The sequence below is a fragment of the Lactuca serriola genome, chromosome 5 (assembly GCF_051521515.1).
Source record: "Lactuca serriola cultivar US96UC23 chromosome 5, Lser_US96UC23_V15, whole genome shotgun sequence".
NCBI classification, from domain to species: domain Eukaryota; kingdom Viridiplantae; phylum Streptophyta; class Magnoliopsida; order Asterales; family Asteraceae; genus Lactuca; species Lactuca serriola.
Window position 1 is genome coordinate 343,308,904 of NC_136412.1, and position 17,538 is coordinate 343,326,441.

The window sequence follows — 17,538 nt, forward strand, 5'->3', positions numbered from 1 at the left end:
GGGATTCACTGATTGTTGTGGTCAATACACAAAAATATTGGATGTGCCAATTTTGTGAATCAATATCGCAATTTGGTGAATTGATGTTTGGGAATGATCAATTTGGTGCAACGTCGTTTAAAAGTGAATCGAATGGAATGTAGCCAAGCAATTATATATATTGGCCAAGTTATTGAAGAAAAACTAGATTGATTGATGGATATGTCGTTAGTATATTATTAACCTAACAAAGTAATACAAGAGGTTAATCTAACTAAAACTTACAATTTAGTATTTACGGTAAAGTCGACTAATCACGGATAATTGTAAAAGGGAATCCCGAACTTTACGGAAATATTATACTATTAAATTTGACATACAATGTAACAAATCATTTTAATTAATTTATCAAATACCACTTAATAAAACAAAACTGTACATGCCATTTGTTATGTTACCTTTCCCTTTTCATAACACCAAATTATTTTCAAATTAACAAAGCACGGTAGTTTGTTACTAACAACTCCTGAAAACAATTAATGGAGATTTTTCTATATTTTATTTCCCTCTAACCAACGGGAGTAAAACGCCAATGCTTCTTTGGGTTTGTACTCGGGTACCGTATGCCCCGATCCCTGCATCATATCAATTCTATAATCAGTTTCAAACCAACACACAGGCTCTCGCCGGTTAATACTTAATTAAATGTGTAAACTCGTCTCATCTTACACTATATCCAATTTATGCTTTAAACATGCACTATGCTTTGTTCTAGTGTCATACCGTTTTGCAAAATAATGTGTCTGATATATGATCGGATGTGGGACCATGTAATAAAGCAAAATTTATGCACTTGGATATGCGAAGCATTCAAATTGAACATCTTAGAACATCATTTCATTACAAGCATCTTAAATATTGAGAGATTGCATATACATTTACGTGTGACAAACCTTGACAGTAAGAAACGTGAGGTTGTTCTCGTATGCTCGTAAGTATCTGCAACAGTGTTGCAGAAATATTTCAACATATATATATATATATATATATATATATATATATATATATATATATATATATATATATATATATATATATATATATATATATATATAGGGACAATTCACTTGAGAATAAAAAAAATAGAGATCTTGAGATTAAACCTCAGCCATATATTTCGCATTTGCCGCTCTAATGCTCCAGCGTACCAGCAGCAACAATGTATACCTACTCATAAATGTTTATATGGCAGAGAGGTATAATCATACAAGATTATACATGTTTATACGTATATGCATAATCATAAATGATCATACATATATGTCTGTTCACAGATTGAGTAATCATAAATGATTATTACAGTTAGTCGCAGAAAAGGTGGTGGTGACAGAGGTGGCGGTGGTATATGTAATGGAGGTGACAATAGTGGGGTCAACTGGTGTCAGAGGTGGTGGTAGTGGTGGTGGCGGTGGCGGTTACGGTTGTGGGGATGGTGGCGGAGGAGAAAGGAACGGGTGGCACTGTGTAATCATTTATGATTACACCAGACCTGCTGCGCCGGTACGCCGAAGGGTTAGAGCGGCAGATGTGAAATACGTGGCTGAGGTTGAATCTCGAGATCTCTATTTTATTTTTAATCTCAACGGAACATATATATATATATATATATATATATATATATATATATATATATATATAAGTTTAATACGGAACCATTTAAAACCAATGAGCCATTATTTTTTCAAATTTTAGATCTTATTATTCATCGAAAAAAATTCTAAAAATATAGTAATTCATAACTTTTTATCTTTTTTCCATTGATATCAAATTTGAAAAAAAATTTTGTTTTTTTTTTTACTTTTTTTATCTGTTCAGATTCACAATGTGAATCTGCACTATAAATCATTAATTTTGTATAAATTTACTGTATGAATCTGCACAAATTCATAGGGTGAATCTTTACAGATTCACGATGTGAATCTAAACAAATTCATAGTGTGAATCTAAACAAATCAATCTTTTTTTTTTTTTTTTTATCAAATTTGATATCAATGGATGGAGGATAAAATGTTATGAATATCTATATCTTTAGTTTTTTTTTTTTTTTTTTTTTTGATGAAAAATTTGCTCTAAAAGTTGAGAAAATGTTGGTTCATTGGTTCTAAGGTTTAAAATGGTTCCTTGTTGAACCCTCTTCTTTTTATCAATCCATTTAGGTGAAGCTTCACGTGAGTAATGGTCATGTTTTGGTATCATATATTTTTTTGGGAAACAAAGACATACCCTGCAACTTGGCCATCGACCTTCCAACTTCTCCACTCTTCGATAACCTTGTAGCCTAACGATTGTACCCAAGCTTCAGTTCCGGTGTAAGGAACACACAAATCATGATCCCCGCTGCATGAGTATATGAAATTAATATAACTTTTTATTTTCATTATATTTTGTGTTTCCTATTTACACAAGATAAGAAAAAACAAAACAAAACCAAATATAACAAAACAGAGAAAAACATATTGTAACAAAAGTTGTTGGTAATTTTAGTGTCATCAGACATTTTATGTAATTGGAATTAGTATGTGAGTTAAAGGGATTATTATTTGTACTATATATTATATGTTCGGTGAATGCATGGTTATTAGACTGGTGGATTATATTGTGATAATTTGTATTTTTAGCAACCAAAATTCTTCAACCTTAGTTGCAGATCATCGTCCCTCTCATCTCTTCTTCATGTTCTACTCATTAGATCTCATCTACTACAATGTCAACTCCTCTTCATCATGTTGTTGTTACCGTATCAAACATCAAGTCGTGCTTTCCAAGTAATCAGTCATATTCTACCTCTTTCTAAAGCCACTCCCTCTTCTACGAGTGAAAAAGATGTTGCTGTCAAGACCAATGAAAAATAGTCCCACCTAGATGCGATTGTTCTGCAATGGATATATGGGACAATATCTAGGGATCTAATCATCACCATCCTCACTCCAGGAGCCACCACAACTAATGTTTGGAAAGCAATAGAGCATATCTTTATCGATATTAAACATGCTAGAGCTCTATACCTTCAACAAAAATTTACCAACACCAAACTTGAAAACTTTGCCAATATAGTTGTTTACTGTCAAGAAGACAAGAGACTTTCACACCAACTCACTGATGTGGATGCTCCTGTTGATCATCAACGTTTGGTGCTACAAATTATCGTTGGCCTTACGGATCAAAATGATAGCATTGATACTCTTCTCCAATAATATACTCTGCTTCTCGACTTCTACACTACCCGATCAAAATTATGTCTTGAAGAAACCAGGAAATCTCTACAAACACCTACCAACAATGCCCTTACTGCTTCATCGATTACTACTATCACACCGCCATCAGCCAATGTCGCGGCTTCTAGAACTCATGATCGGCTTGATACCTCAGATACGCCCTAATCTCCCTAATTTCATCAGCCTCGGTCTTCGATTAGAGGCACCTCTGAAAGTTTTTATCGTGGCGGAGGTAGGGGCATGCGCGAAAAGAGTCGGGGACACGGTCGTGGGCACGGATAATACACTCAAAAGCATCAACCACCATGGATGAACTATAATGGCACTAGTTGGAACTCTCCATCCATTCCATACCCCAAAACTCCTCATTATCAGTTTCACCAACCAACAACCACTATTCTAGGTCCACCTCATGCACTTATGCTTCTTCTGAATCTTCATACACTCCAACTAATATCAAAAAGGCCATGCACACGATGACACTGAATATGGAGCCCAATTGGTATCTTGACACAGGCACCACCAATCACATGACAAATAGCACACGTAAACTCTCAACTTATGTCAATAATAGTTGACCGAATCGTATTAACGTTGGTAATGGTTTACATATATCGATCCATGGTTCTGGATACACCATACTTCAACCTCCCTTCCCACCTCTCAAACTCTCAAATATTTTGAATGCTACTAACCTCGTCAAAAACCTTTTATTTGTCTGTCGCCTTACCACTAATAGTTTTGTTACTATTGAATTTGACCATTTTGGATGTCTTGTAAAGGATAACCAGATGCAGATTCCTATCCTCCGATGTGATAGCACCGAAGATTTCTACCCTCTTTTACTGCCAAATACACAATTCACCAATTCTTCCACATTTGCTGCTTTGTCACAAGATCTTTGGTATCATCGCTTGGAACATCCCGGATCATCTTTACGTTTTTTAAATAAAAGCAATTTTATTTATGTTTGTTCCTTTTACAATAAACATATTTGTCAGTCTTGTGTATTTAGAAAACATAAAAAGCTACCATTTTATGCTTCTACATCCTTTACATCTTTACCTTTTCATATTGTTCATATTTATCTATGGACCTCACCGGTTCTTAACTCGGGAGGTCACCGTTATTACGTGTTGATTATTGATGATTACATTATTTACTTATGGACTTACCCACTATCCAAAAATCAAAAGTCTTTTCTGTTTTTTCTCAACTTCCATAACCACATAACCACTCAATTTGAACATTCCATAAAATGTTTCTAGTGTGACAATGGCATCGAATATAACAATCGATCCTTTCAAAGCTTCTGCACTACTAGTGGCATGCAATTTTGTTTTTATTGTCCTCACAAATCGCCTCAGAATGGAAAAGCAGAATGAACCATTCGCACCATCAATAACATGGTTCGCACCCTCCTTGCTCATACATCTCTCCCTACCACCATTTAACACCATGCCCTTCAAATGGCAACGTATATTCTCAATATTCTTCCCCACAAAACAAAACACTATTCTGCTCATATTTTCCTTTTTTTTTCACAAACACCCCACTTAGTATCACCTTAAAGTTTTTGGCTGCCTATGCTATCCTCTCACACCTTCCACCCCCAATCATAAACTGGCAAACCAATCCTCTCCTTTTATCTTCCTTGGATACCCCACCAATCACATGGGGTATAAATGCTACGATCTTTCCTCTCGTAAGATCATAATATCTTGACATGTTGTATTCGATGAACATGTTTTCCCTTTTGATAAACTTCACTCGTCCCCTCATGTCTATGATTTCCTTCAACAGTCACTCATAATTGAACCACATCCAACCGTCTGGGATTTGAATAACTATCCTACTAGCCAAAGATCTCCTGTCTCCACCCCAACATCTCCCGGCTCTTCTCAGATTACCAAGTCAAGTAGCCCCACACCCACCTCCCCAAAGACTCCGCTGCCTACAAATTCCACTACTACCGTCGACACACCACTTCTCATCCATACTTACTATCATCACTGACAATCCACCTCTCAACAAAATATCCCATCACCTCCTACTACCAATGCCTAACTACCCACTCATATTCCAAATCCGCCACTTCCACCTCCACTACCTTGCATATTTACCACCCGGATTATACTCGACATCACTAAACCAAAACAACCTTTATCCTTACATACTTCTACCATCACCACCATTGCTCCACTCCCACACAACCTCGTTGATGCACTATTTATACCTGAGTAGAACCATGCCATTAATGACGATTTTAACGCTCTTAGTAATAATAATACTTGAAATTTAGTACCTGGTCACTCTAACATGAACATTATTCGATGTATGTGGATTTTTAAACATAAAACAAAGGCTGATGGTGCCCTAGAGCACTATAAAGCATGTTTGGTTTGTGATGGAAGGTCTCAATAGGTGGGTGTCGATTACGAGGAAACTTTTAGCCCAGTCGATAAGTTGGCTACCATCCAGATGGTTCTCAGCATTGCTTTATACAAAAAGTGGGAAATCAACCAACTTGACGTCAAAAACTGCCTTCCTTCACGGGCACCTCTCTGAGATGGTTTTTATGCATCAGCCCCTTGGCTTTCGAGATTCCATATTTCCAAATTATGTTTGCAAACTAAAACAGTCCTTATACGGCTTGAAACAAGCACCTCGCGCATGGTACCAACGTTTCACAGACTACGTTACTACTCTTGGTTTTCGACATAGCACATGTGATCACTCTCTATTTGTCTACAGTCACGACACCAACAATGCTTATCTCCTCTTATATGTAGACGATATCATCTTCACCATCTTCTCTTCGGTTCTTCACTAATAACTTATATCATGCCTTTCGTCTGAGTTTTCTATGAAGGACTTAGGTTCCCTACATTACTTCCTTGGCATCTCGGTCAAACGTGACGCTACCAACATGCTCTTATCTCAAGCAAAATATGCTTTAGAAATAATAGCACGGGCCAAAATAGGAGATTACAACTTGGTACACACGCTAGTAGATACAACCGAAAAACTAAGTAGTGAAGCAGGTGACTTAAATGACGATCCGACTACCTACTGAAGCCTTGTTGGGGCTCTTCAATACTTAACATTCACCAATAAACTATATATCTTACGTTGTCCAGCAAGTTTGCATGCACATGCATGCACCTCGATCTGCCCACTAGAACACTCTAAAATGCATCATTCGATACGTTAAGGGCACACTGCATATGAGGTTATACATGAGTGCCAGTTCACCAACCAACCTTATGTCATACATTGATGCAAATCGGGCGGATTGCTCGGACACCCATCGTTCTACCTCATGCTACTATGTTTACTTTGGGGACAACTTGATTTTCTGATCATCCAAATGTCAAACAACTATTTCTTGATCTAGTGCTAAGGCGGAATACAAAGGGGTTGCTAATGTAGTCGATCTAGCGAGACCATCACCTAGATTTGTTTGGGTCACCAGACTTCGAGGACGAAGTCTAGTTCAAGTGGGGGAGATTTGTAACACCTAGTTTGAGCATTGGTTGGAAACTTGCCAATGGAGAAGTTTCATGCATGGACTCCGCGAGTTGGGAGCTCAACTCGTCGAGTAGGATCGTATTTCAGGGGCACGAATCGGAAGTGACTCGCCGAGTCAGTGATCTTTAATGAAAACCCTAATTTTGAGGTTTTCCTCTATATAAGCCTCATTAAACGCTCTTGTAGCCTCCCTTAACATCATAAGAGACTGTGTACGGCTGCAAACTCTCTAGTGTGTCAAGTATGTGCATTTGAGGGCTTGAGTTTGGGAATTTGGTAAAGAATCCAGGTTTGGAGAAGAAGAATCAAGGGGAAAACACTGGATCTAGCATCTAGTTTGTCTTGGGCATCAAATTGAGGTATGAATCGTTTACCTTAAGCCTATATTCTATTTGGGAGTTCATGACCAAACATTGAGGAAATGGAAGCAAGCCTAGATCTGGACCTATCACAAGGGTATGGTTCTAGAACTGAACCTCACTAGGTCCCAAATATCATAAAGTTGCATGCTTTATAAGCTTATTCCCTCTCCATGTATGAAAACCTTGTTGGAGGATTAGTTTTCATGTTTACGATTATGAAAGGCCCTGCATGCATGTAAAGTTTGTAACTTTACGTGAAATCTACAATAGGAGATGATGGATCTAAATTTTGGGACCTTAAGTCCCACTGGAAAGGACTGTAATCATGATGAACTTTGGGGGACTCGACGAGTCGAGATGGTTTTCTCGTTTATGGCCAAGGGTTTACGACCAAGGGTGTACGGTCAAAGGTGTACAGTTGGTGGTTTATGGTCGTAAACACCTAGGAACTCGACGAGTCCCTCGGGTGACTCGGCGAGTCGACGAGTTAAGCAGGGAACCCGACGAGTGAATGATTGTACTCGGTGAGTCAAGGTCAATATGGACTGTTGACCTTGACTATAGACTTTGACTTCGACCAGGGTTGACCCTGGGGGTATTTATGGGACTATGCTGAGATATGTACTCATTGATTATAAACAGTTTGGGAAGAGCCGCACAGGACATACCTGAATCCAGTTTGCCAGTTTAGCCTTTGAGATGTGAGTTTTCTCACCATACCAATGGGTCTAAGGCACCAAGGCTGACCCATCTTGTGATAGTTGGTTTACTTGTTACGTAGAGGTGTGATATGTATGTGTGCCTGATATGTGGTAGAGATAGCCTTTGTGGCTAACGATAGAGATAGCCTTATGGCTAATGGTAGAGACAACCTTTATGGCTGATGATAGAGATAGCCTTTGTGGCTAACGATAGAGATAGCCTTATGGCTAATGGTAGAGATGGCCTTAGGGCTAATGGTCGAGACAACCTTTATGGATGATGGCTATGCTATCAATAGCGCGTTATAGCAGCGCTATAGCGTTTTGCGATGTTACTGAACTACTATTTTGAAATAATGTTTACGAATAGTGGTGACGCTATTAGCGGCTCTATTGACCGCTATTTACCGCGAATTTCATTAGTGCTATAGCGGCGCTACACCCGCTTTTACAAATTTGTACATATTAAGCTACTTTGACAAAGAAAGAAACGATTATGTGTTATTTCAATATTAAATCCTTATTTTTTAACTAGTCCAATACACTTTTTGTCTTAATAATCCAAATAATAAATATAATTAATTACAAACAAGAAGACAACAAATGACAACTTCCTTTTTTCGTCTGTTTTAGTACTTAGAAACCATGAACGACTTGAGTTACGATGACATTTTGACATTTTTTTAATTTCCATATTACTATATTAGAATATTATATATAGATTATGTTTTGTTTTTATATGATTTTTTATGATATTAATTCTATATAGTATTAATAATCTAGTATAAATTTTTTGTATAAATATATAATATAAATTATACATAATATTAAAAAACCGCTATATCACTGCTATACCACCGCGATAACCGCGATTTCAAATAGCGGCATGTGACCGCTAATGAAATTTCGACCGCGATAACTGCTTAGGCTGATGGTAGAGATAGCCTTTGTGGCTAACGGTAGAGATAGCTTCATGGCTAATTGACATGTGTTATGTGGTAGAGGTAGCTTTATAGCTAATGTGATATGTGGTTTGTGTGGGGTATGCTATGGGGGACTCACTAAGCTTTCAGTTTACCGCATGTGGATTTGTTTCAGGTAGTTCGGAGTCCAAAGGAAAAGGCAAGGCGTGATGATGCGGCGTGCACTCTATCTCTCTTTTCCGATCTGCTTTGGGAAACACTTTGATGTTTTGAAAATAATAAAGTTGTAATGTTGATGGTTTTGAAAACAATTATTGGAATCTTTATGATTTATGAAAAATGGTAGACTAATTAAAAATGAAAATTTTCTTTATAAAATTTGGGTTGTTACAAGTTGGTATCAGAGCCTTGGTTTGAGGGATTCGGGCATACTCTCGAGTGTGTCAGGACTCAAACTAAGGAAAGGGTAAATTTGTTTTCAAAAAAATAACATAAAAAGCTTTTGAAGGAAGGAAAATATGAAAGTGCAACGCGCGTGATCAGCCGAGCCAAGTAAGTATATCCCCAATATGTTAGTCATGCTATTCTGATATTTAAACTTGGATAATCGTATGGAATTTGCTATGTGTATGATTTTTAAATTATACACGGTTAGGAGCTTATAGCCTTAGAATGATCGATTTGGCCTTACTTCCTGTTCCTTGTTTGGTTGTGGTCCTAAGGTAAAATTTATTCGAAAGTCTATTTGATCCTCTTCTGTGTATAATTTGCATGCATAAAGGCAACATGTAATGATTTGTTTGTTTGATGTGGGTAGAGGAAATCTTAGAACAGTCTAGGATGTGGGTTATGCGGTGGTTGGTAGTATATGGTTTATTTGGGACAAATTGGAATTATCAGGTCGAGCCTTGGGGAAAGGTACAGGTAGGTATGGTAGTTAGTATTGGGCATGTATTACTGGAAGCACAGGACCTGTACCCAAGCCAATGTTAGATCTGAAAACTTCAAGGAGGGCCGGTGTGGAGAGATCTGTTTTATGAAAATCCTGATCGTTATGATTTATGATATTCCAGTTCAGCATGGTAGTGACACGTTTCGGGGCGGGAGGATCAGGATCGGGATCTGGATCCGAGAATGGATTGGGTGACACTACAGATGACATAGATGAGAGGCTGCGTGAGCTTATTGCAGCCGAGGTTACCAAGGGAATCCTTGACGTTACCCCATTCATTTTTGGGATGGTCAAGGAGGCATAATGGAGATCATGGAGGAGAGACTCAGATCATTCAGGACTGAGATTGTTGCGGGCTAGTTGGGGGCCTGAACTCCCTCGTTTCGGGAGATCAAGGCGTATGGGGCGCCAAACTTTTTTGGTGTCAGGGACCCCATTGTCAGTCGACGCTGGGTGGCGGATATTGAAAACACCCAACGCACGAGTTCTTTCCCGAATGTGGAAAAGGTTGGGTTAGCTTCTTGGATGCCGATAGACAGAGCCCTGGATTGGTGGGGCGAGGTTACTAGACATGTGGGACCAGCCGGGGTGGCTGAGATGACGTGGGCCGAGTTTGTTCGGCGATTTGATCTGGATCTTGCACCACCCATTGAGGTGCAACATTTAGTGCGAGAGTTTCATGATTTGCAACAGACCACCGAGACTGTGGCGGAAATCACCGCCAAGTTTTGGGAACGAGCTTTGTTGATTCCACAATACGCTACCGATGAGGAAATGAGGCGGAACCAATATAATTCCATGCTGAGGTACGACATTCGAGAGTTTGTGAGCTTTACGGGGTGTAAGACCCTGAATGAAATGGTGGAGAAGGCCCGGGAATGGGAAATAGAGCTGGAGTCCCACACGAAGCAGAAGCCTGAGTAGGCTCAGGCAGCAGTAGGACAGACTAAGAAACCTAAGACGACAGACACTTCCAGCAAGGGCCAGCAGGGTCAGGGCCGATGTGCCAAGTGTAGTCGGGTACACAATAGAGCTTGCCGTATTGTAGGCTTGGGATGTTATGCATGTGGCCAACAAGGATGTATGAGCAGGGTCTGCCTCGCGAAAGGCTTAATTTGTTCACTGCAACCAGACCAGCCATAAGCGGGTCAACTGTCCGAAGTTGCAGGGAGGAGGAGGAGCGGTGGCGGCGCCTGCACCCGCCAATACGAGGATTATAGATGGTTTCCCTGCTAAAGCAGAAGCTCCAACAGTGAAGATTCGTGCATTTCAGCTGACTACCAAGGAGGCACACGCAACGCTAGATGTCGTGGCTGGTACATAATTATGCTTCCCTGCTCTAGGTATCTGTTTTGCTTATGTGTATTATACGCTTGTATAGGGACCTTTTTGGTCAATGGTATGTCTGCTCATGTCTTTTTTGATTCGGGTGCTACCCGATCGTTCGTATCTCTTGCGCTTAGCAAGAAGTTTTAGGACGCCCCGAGAACTTTGGATTCCCCGCTCGAGGTGGAGATTGCAGATGACCGCACCATTAGTGTTGTGGGGGTGTATCGAGACTGTGTCCTAAGTGTGCTCGGTGAGAGATTTTGTGTCGACCTCATCCCGATACTGTTGTGAGGGCTGAAAGTGATTATCGGAATGGATTGGTTGGGGGCCATCTGGGCCATGATTGACTATGAGCAGCAGTTGGTGAGGGTTCTGTTGGATAAGGTGTCTAAGTCCATAGCTATTTCTGATAAGTACTTGACCCGACCCGGCATGGTCCATTTGGGTTGCATGGCACCATGCAATTGGATAGACTAAATGAGAGAAATAACACTTGGAGATAATTAATATATTATAAGTTCTAATATATTAATAATATTATTTAATTAGTTTGATCAACAATTAATTTAGAATTAATTAAGTGATCAAAAGATAACTAATTAAATATATGGGTTGATTATGTAAATCATCCATATCTTGTATAGTGGGCTAAGAGGCTCCATGGATTATCAAGTTGGGTTCCACCCATAGGATGCTCCATAGGAGTTACAAACCCATGGGTCATGGAAATGAATAGTCATTACACATTAGGGTTTACATGGTGTAACCCTAGATGTGTCAACACTATATAAGAATTCCATTCTCCACCAAAATCGGCTACACATATGAAACAAGAGGGCTAGGCCGATTTTAAGAAGTGTGTGTTCTCTCAAAAGTCTTTCCAAGAGCATTTGGTGTTGTGTGAAGCATTTGAGGCATCCCACTTGGGGTGCTAGGCTCACAAGGTTTCAAGGAACATAAGCAACAACAAGGTAAGTTATTCTATCTTTCATTCAAGTTAAAAATTGCTCCCCATGTATGCTAGATAGGAATATAACCTTGGAATTCAACTTTGCATGATAATTAGACAAACATAGATCCAAGGTTATTAGGGTTGCATGTACACTTAGGAAGTGTTAGAATGCTCAAAACCCATCAGTGGTATCAGAGCCTAGGCTTGTTTGTTTGTTATTTGTGCAAAATTGTTGAAAAAAGTCGATATTGTGCAATCTGCCTGATGAACTCGCCGAGTTCATGTGTAAATTCATCATACTCGCCGAGTAGGTTCGTGCACTCGACGAGTAGGAGCCTTAGAATGCAGATTTACGACTTTTGTTGCTGGAAATGGACTAGAAACATTACCCTAAACTGTTTTGGTACTTGAAAACTTATTTTAGATGGTGTAATGTTCATGCTAATCCATTTACAATGACAATTATCAAAATTACAAAGTTTTAAGTGTAATTTTTGATTCATGAAAGTGTTCATATTCATGTTCTTGATCTTATGATGTTTAGATGATTATAGGAATTGTTTGTAACCTATGTGGTAGATTAATTCATGATCATTATGTGTTTTAATGGAGTCCATAACTTGTCCTCAAGTTCTGGAAAACCAAAAGTCACTTTGTTTGAAAACCATTAAAAGACCACATGGGTTATAAAAATGAAGAGTCTTCATTTTTAATACTCTAATTAACTCATAAGTTACATGAAATGAAAAGTTTTGAAAGTTTACAAAACTTGCCCTCAAGTTTTGGAACAAGTAAAGTCTTGATAAAAACTTTAGTTCCAACCCTTAGAATTTTAAAAGTTAAAATTCAACCCTTATACTTTATAAGTTAATAATATATATATATATATATATATATATATATATATATATATATATATATATATATATATATATATATATAAGAGCAAGTCGTCTTACCGCTAGTACGCCTCATTCACGAAGCCGGTCTATAAGGGGGGTATAAGGTTGTTGCCTATAAAACGACAACTTAATGGGTGTCCACTCTCACCCACCGCTTCCTTGATCAGTGGAGGTTCGTTAGCCGAACGGGTAAGACAAGGACTTATAAATTCTCATTAAAAGTATGATGAATATTATAAAGTAACTAAATGCTTTTATTAAATTCCCAATCTTAGTTACTTTAGGAAAAATGTGAATAAGGTGCTAATACATGAAATTACACTTTACACTTTGTTTAAGTCGTTGGTGGAGCGTGTGTGGTTAATCGGCACACTAACTTGGACTTAACAAGGTAGGTAAAGGGTGACTTAAGGTTTATCATAGTATCGGTGGAGCGTGTGTGGTTTACCGGCACATCGATTGAGTGATAAAATTTAAGGGTACCAAGTGATTTGCATGGTTACTTCACACCTCGTTTTGTGATCCTCGGTATCCCAGTCACAAAACTTGGAGGGCACACTCGAGATTGAAACATGCCTTTGAAAAGTTCATTGAATCTCAAAAGAATCTAGGAATTTCTAAAGAACCAATCAAAAACCTAATATTTAATATTTCGTTTTTCATGGTGGAAATTGGTGAATCATCATTCACCTACCTTTCAAATATGTTATAGCTTGGATTACGACATACCTTTTCTAGGTTATAATATATTGTGATTGGATCCTAGCCTTAATATTACATTTGAGTGTTTTGATTAAGGACTCTCTTAATATCTAAACTAATCGTGTCCTCTTCCTTTAGATGTCTTCAAACAATGCTGCTTCTGGCTCAAATCCTAATGGCTCCTTTACCCTTATGAACTTGTGTGGGAAAGTCACTTTTGATGGATCCAACTTCAATGAATGGATTAGAAACATCAGGATGATTACCCGCTATGAGGACAAAGAATATGTCCTCAACAAGGAGCTTAAGGAGATTGATGAGACCACTGCAACTCCCCAGGAGATCGCTGACTTTCAGGCACATGAAAGGGATGCTACCAAAGTGGCATGCATCATGATGGCTACGATGACAGCGAAACTCCAAAAGTCCTATGAGGACTTCTACCCTTTTGAAATGCACCAAGATCTGATGGAAAGATACCATCAAAGTGCACGACAAGAGATGTATGAAATCATCTGCTCCATAATAACAACCATGATGAATGACGGGGAATCCATCACGAGCCACATGCAGAAAATGCAAAGGTATGTGGATCGGTTGCTGAAGCTTAATGTGAACTTCCCTAAGGAGCTTGCAATAGATATCATTTTGCACTCCTTACCATCGTGCTATGATCAATTCCGCATGACATATCACATGAATAAGGAAGAGGTCACACTCAGCAAACTTCGGGGTCTTCTCAAGACCGCAGAAACAAGTCTTAAGGGGAAGTCGGTTGTTAACACTCCTACTCCAAACTTCACCCCAGTTTTGGCAATCGGGAAAAGTCGAGGGGAGAAGAGAAAGAGCTCTTCGAAGGGTACCAAGGCTAGGACCCTTGATGGATCTTCTTCAAGTGGAACCAAGAAAGGTTTCGTCACTCCTTCTTCTGACCCAAAAGAGACTGAATGCTTCTATTGCCATGAAAAATCACATTGGAAGCAGAACTGCCCAAAATACCAGCAAGATGTGAAGGATGGGAAAGTTAAACCCAACCATGCAGGTATTTACACTATCTTATCTAATAACTCACCCCATTCTAACTCTTGGGTCCTTGATACCGGTTGTGGTATTCATATCTGTTCTGATTTGCAGGGACTAAGAAGAAGTGCGAATGTGGAGCAAGAAAGAATAAACCTAATCATGGGGAATAGGAAAGCTTTACCTGTCACCAAGATTGGAGTTTATACTTTATCGCTAACTAGTGAGTTTAGTTTAGATTTGAATAAATGTTATTCGCCAAAAATGGCAAGAAATATTATTTCCTTTCATGTATTGTATAAACAAGGTTTCACCTTTTCATTTGATAATGAAGTTGGTTCTATTAATGCTTTCTTTAATAATGTTCTTTATTTTAAAACATTACCTTGTGATGGCGTGTATGAAACAATATATGTGGTTGATAACTTAGGAAATAATGTATTGTGTATTGATTCTGTTAATAATAACTTGGATAAAGCATCATTATGGCATTGTCGTCTTGGACATATAAGCAAGAAACGCATAGGCCAACTCCAAAAGAATGGAGTCTTGGAGTCATTTGACCTAAAGTCAGATGATAGTTGCGAATCATGCTTACTTGGAAAAATAACAAAGTCACCCTTCACAGGTTCTTGTGAGAGGGGTGAAGGTTTGTTGGATCTTGTACACACGGGCGTGTGTGGGCCCTTCAAACATGCCACAAGGGATGCTAATCGTTATTATTTGACTTTTACTGATGATTACAGTAGATATGGATATGTCTACTTAATCAAGCATAAGTCATAGACTTTCGAAAAGTTTAAGGAATTTAAACAGGAAGTCGAGAATCAATTGGGCAGGAATATTAAGCTTCGATCCGATCGAGGTGGTGAGTATCTTATTTCAGAGTTCCTTGACTATCTTAGGGAATGTGGGATTGTCTCACAATTGACACCTCCCAGGACACCGCAGTTGAATGGTGTGGCTGAGAGGCGTAATCGAACCTTGTTGGATATGGTTCGTTCCATGATGAGTCGAGCTTCGCTACCAATCTCATTTTGGGGGTATGCCTTAGAGACTGCCGCCCATATCCTTAATCTAGTCCCTACAATGAAAGTTGCCAAAACTCCTCATGAGATATGGACTGGTAAAGTACCCAAACTAGATCACATCAAGATTTGGGGTTGCGAGGCTTTCGTGAGATGCGAGACTCATGATAAGCTCGAACCTCGAAGCGAGAGGTGTATTTTCATCGGCTACCCACAACAATCCTTTGGTTACCTCTTCTACAGACCTAGTGAAAATGTGGTCTTTGTAGCTAGGAGGGCTTTCTTTAGAGAGAGAGAGAGAGAGTTCATAAGCCAAGGAAATAGTGGGAGGCAAGTTGATCTTGAAGAAATTCAAGATTCAAGCGGTGAAGGAACTTCAAAACCTAGCACTCAACTTGAGGAGGAAACTCTTGTTGAGCCAATTGACAAGTCTGTACCTCTGAGGCGTTCCACAAGGGTTAGGAATGCACCTGAGCATTACTATGGATTCCATATTACTGTGGAAGGTGATACACTTATCAGTGATGAGACACTGATAGGTCTGGATGAACCTAACAGTTACGCGGAAGCCATGGCAGGCCCTGAGTCAGCCAAGTGGAAAGAGGCAATGGACAGCGAGATACAGTCCATGTATGAGAATCAAGTTTGGAACTTGGTTGAGAATGTACCAGGTCGTAAGACAGTAGGGTGCAAATGGATCTTCAAGAAGAATACCAACATGGATGATAAAGTACACACTTATAAGGCATGACTGGTTGCAAAGGGTTTCTCACAAACTCTGGGAGTTGATTATGATGAGACCTTTTCTCCAGTGTCCAAGATTAAGTCTATTAGGGTTCTGTTAGCCATAGCCGCATTTCATGACTATGAAATATGGCAAATGGATGTCAAAACCGCTTACCTTAATGGAAAGTTGGCTGAGGATGTCTACATGAGTCAGCCAGAGGGTTAGCCATAGGCGCATTTCATGACTATGAAATATGGCAAATGGATGTCAAAACCGCTTACCTTAATGGAAAGTTGGCTGAGGATGTCTACATGAGTCAGCCAGAGGGTTTTGTCAATACAGAGTACCCTAATAGAGTGTGTAAGCTTGAGAAATCCATTTATGGGTTAAAGTAAGCACCTCGCAGATGGAATCTTTGCTTTGATGAGAAAGTCAAGGAATTTGGCTTTTCTAGGAGTGAAAATGAGTCTTGTGTATATGTCAAGGCTAGTGGGAGTATAGTTAGCTTTTTGGTATTGTATGTGGATGACATACTACTCATAGGAACTGACATCCCAACTCTGCAGGAAGTTAAGTCTTGGCTTGGGAAGTGTTTCTCTATGAAGGATCTAAGAGAAGCTGCCTATATTATAGGGATAAGGATCTTGAGAGACCGGAGTAAAAGACTAATTGGACTTAGTCAGAGTACCTACTTGGATAAGGTGCTGAAGAGATTCAGCATGCAGGACTCCAAGAAAGGAGAGTTACCCATCCAGAGTAACGCAAGATTGAGTAAGACACAAAGCCCTAGTACTGAGGCTGAGATAGCAGAAATGAGTCGAATACCTTATGCTTCGGCTGTAGGATCGATCATGTATGCTATGACGTGTACTCGACCTGATGTAGCCTTTGCCTTGAGCATGGTTAGCAGGTATCAGGGGAACTCTGGCAAGGCACACTGGACTGCGGTAAAGAATATCCTCAAGTACCTACGGAGGACTAAGGACTGGGTCCTTACCCTCGGTGGGAGTGATGACTTGAGAGTTGTAGGATATAGTGATGCTAGCTTTCAGACTGATAGGGATAATTTCCGCTCTCAGTCAAGCTGGGTCTTTACTCTAAACGGAGGAGCAATTTCTTGGAAGAGTTCCAAGCAAGAGACAATGGCTGATTCAA

At 39.3% G+C, this 17,538-nt stretch overlaps 1 protein-coding gene across 1 annotated transcript in view; it reads right to left on the reverse strand.

Moving 5' to 3' along the window:
- Positions 1-404: 404 nt before the first annotated feature.
- Positions 405-17,538, reverse strand: part of LOC145052064 (serine carboxypeptidase-like 20) — a 29,757-nt gene continuing 12,623 nt past the window's right edge. Inside the window, exons 12-14 of the mRNA XM_078999872.1 lie at positions 2,263-2,376; positions 933-978; positions 405-614 (exon numbers count right to left, since the gene is read on the reverse strand). Of these exons, the coding sequence (XP_078855998.1) occupies positions 531-614; positions 933-978; positions 2,263-2,376 (244 nt within the window). The 3' untranslated portion in view covers positions 405-530. The remainder of the gene's footprint in view (positions 615-932; positions 979-2,262; positions 2,377-17,538) is intronic.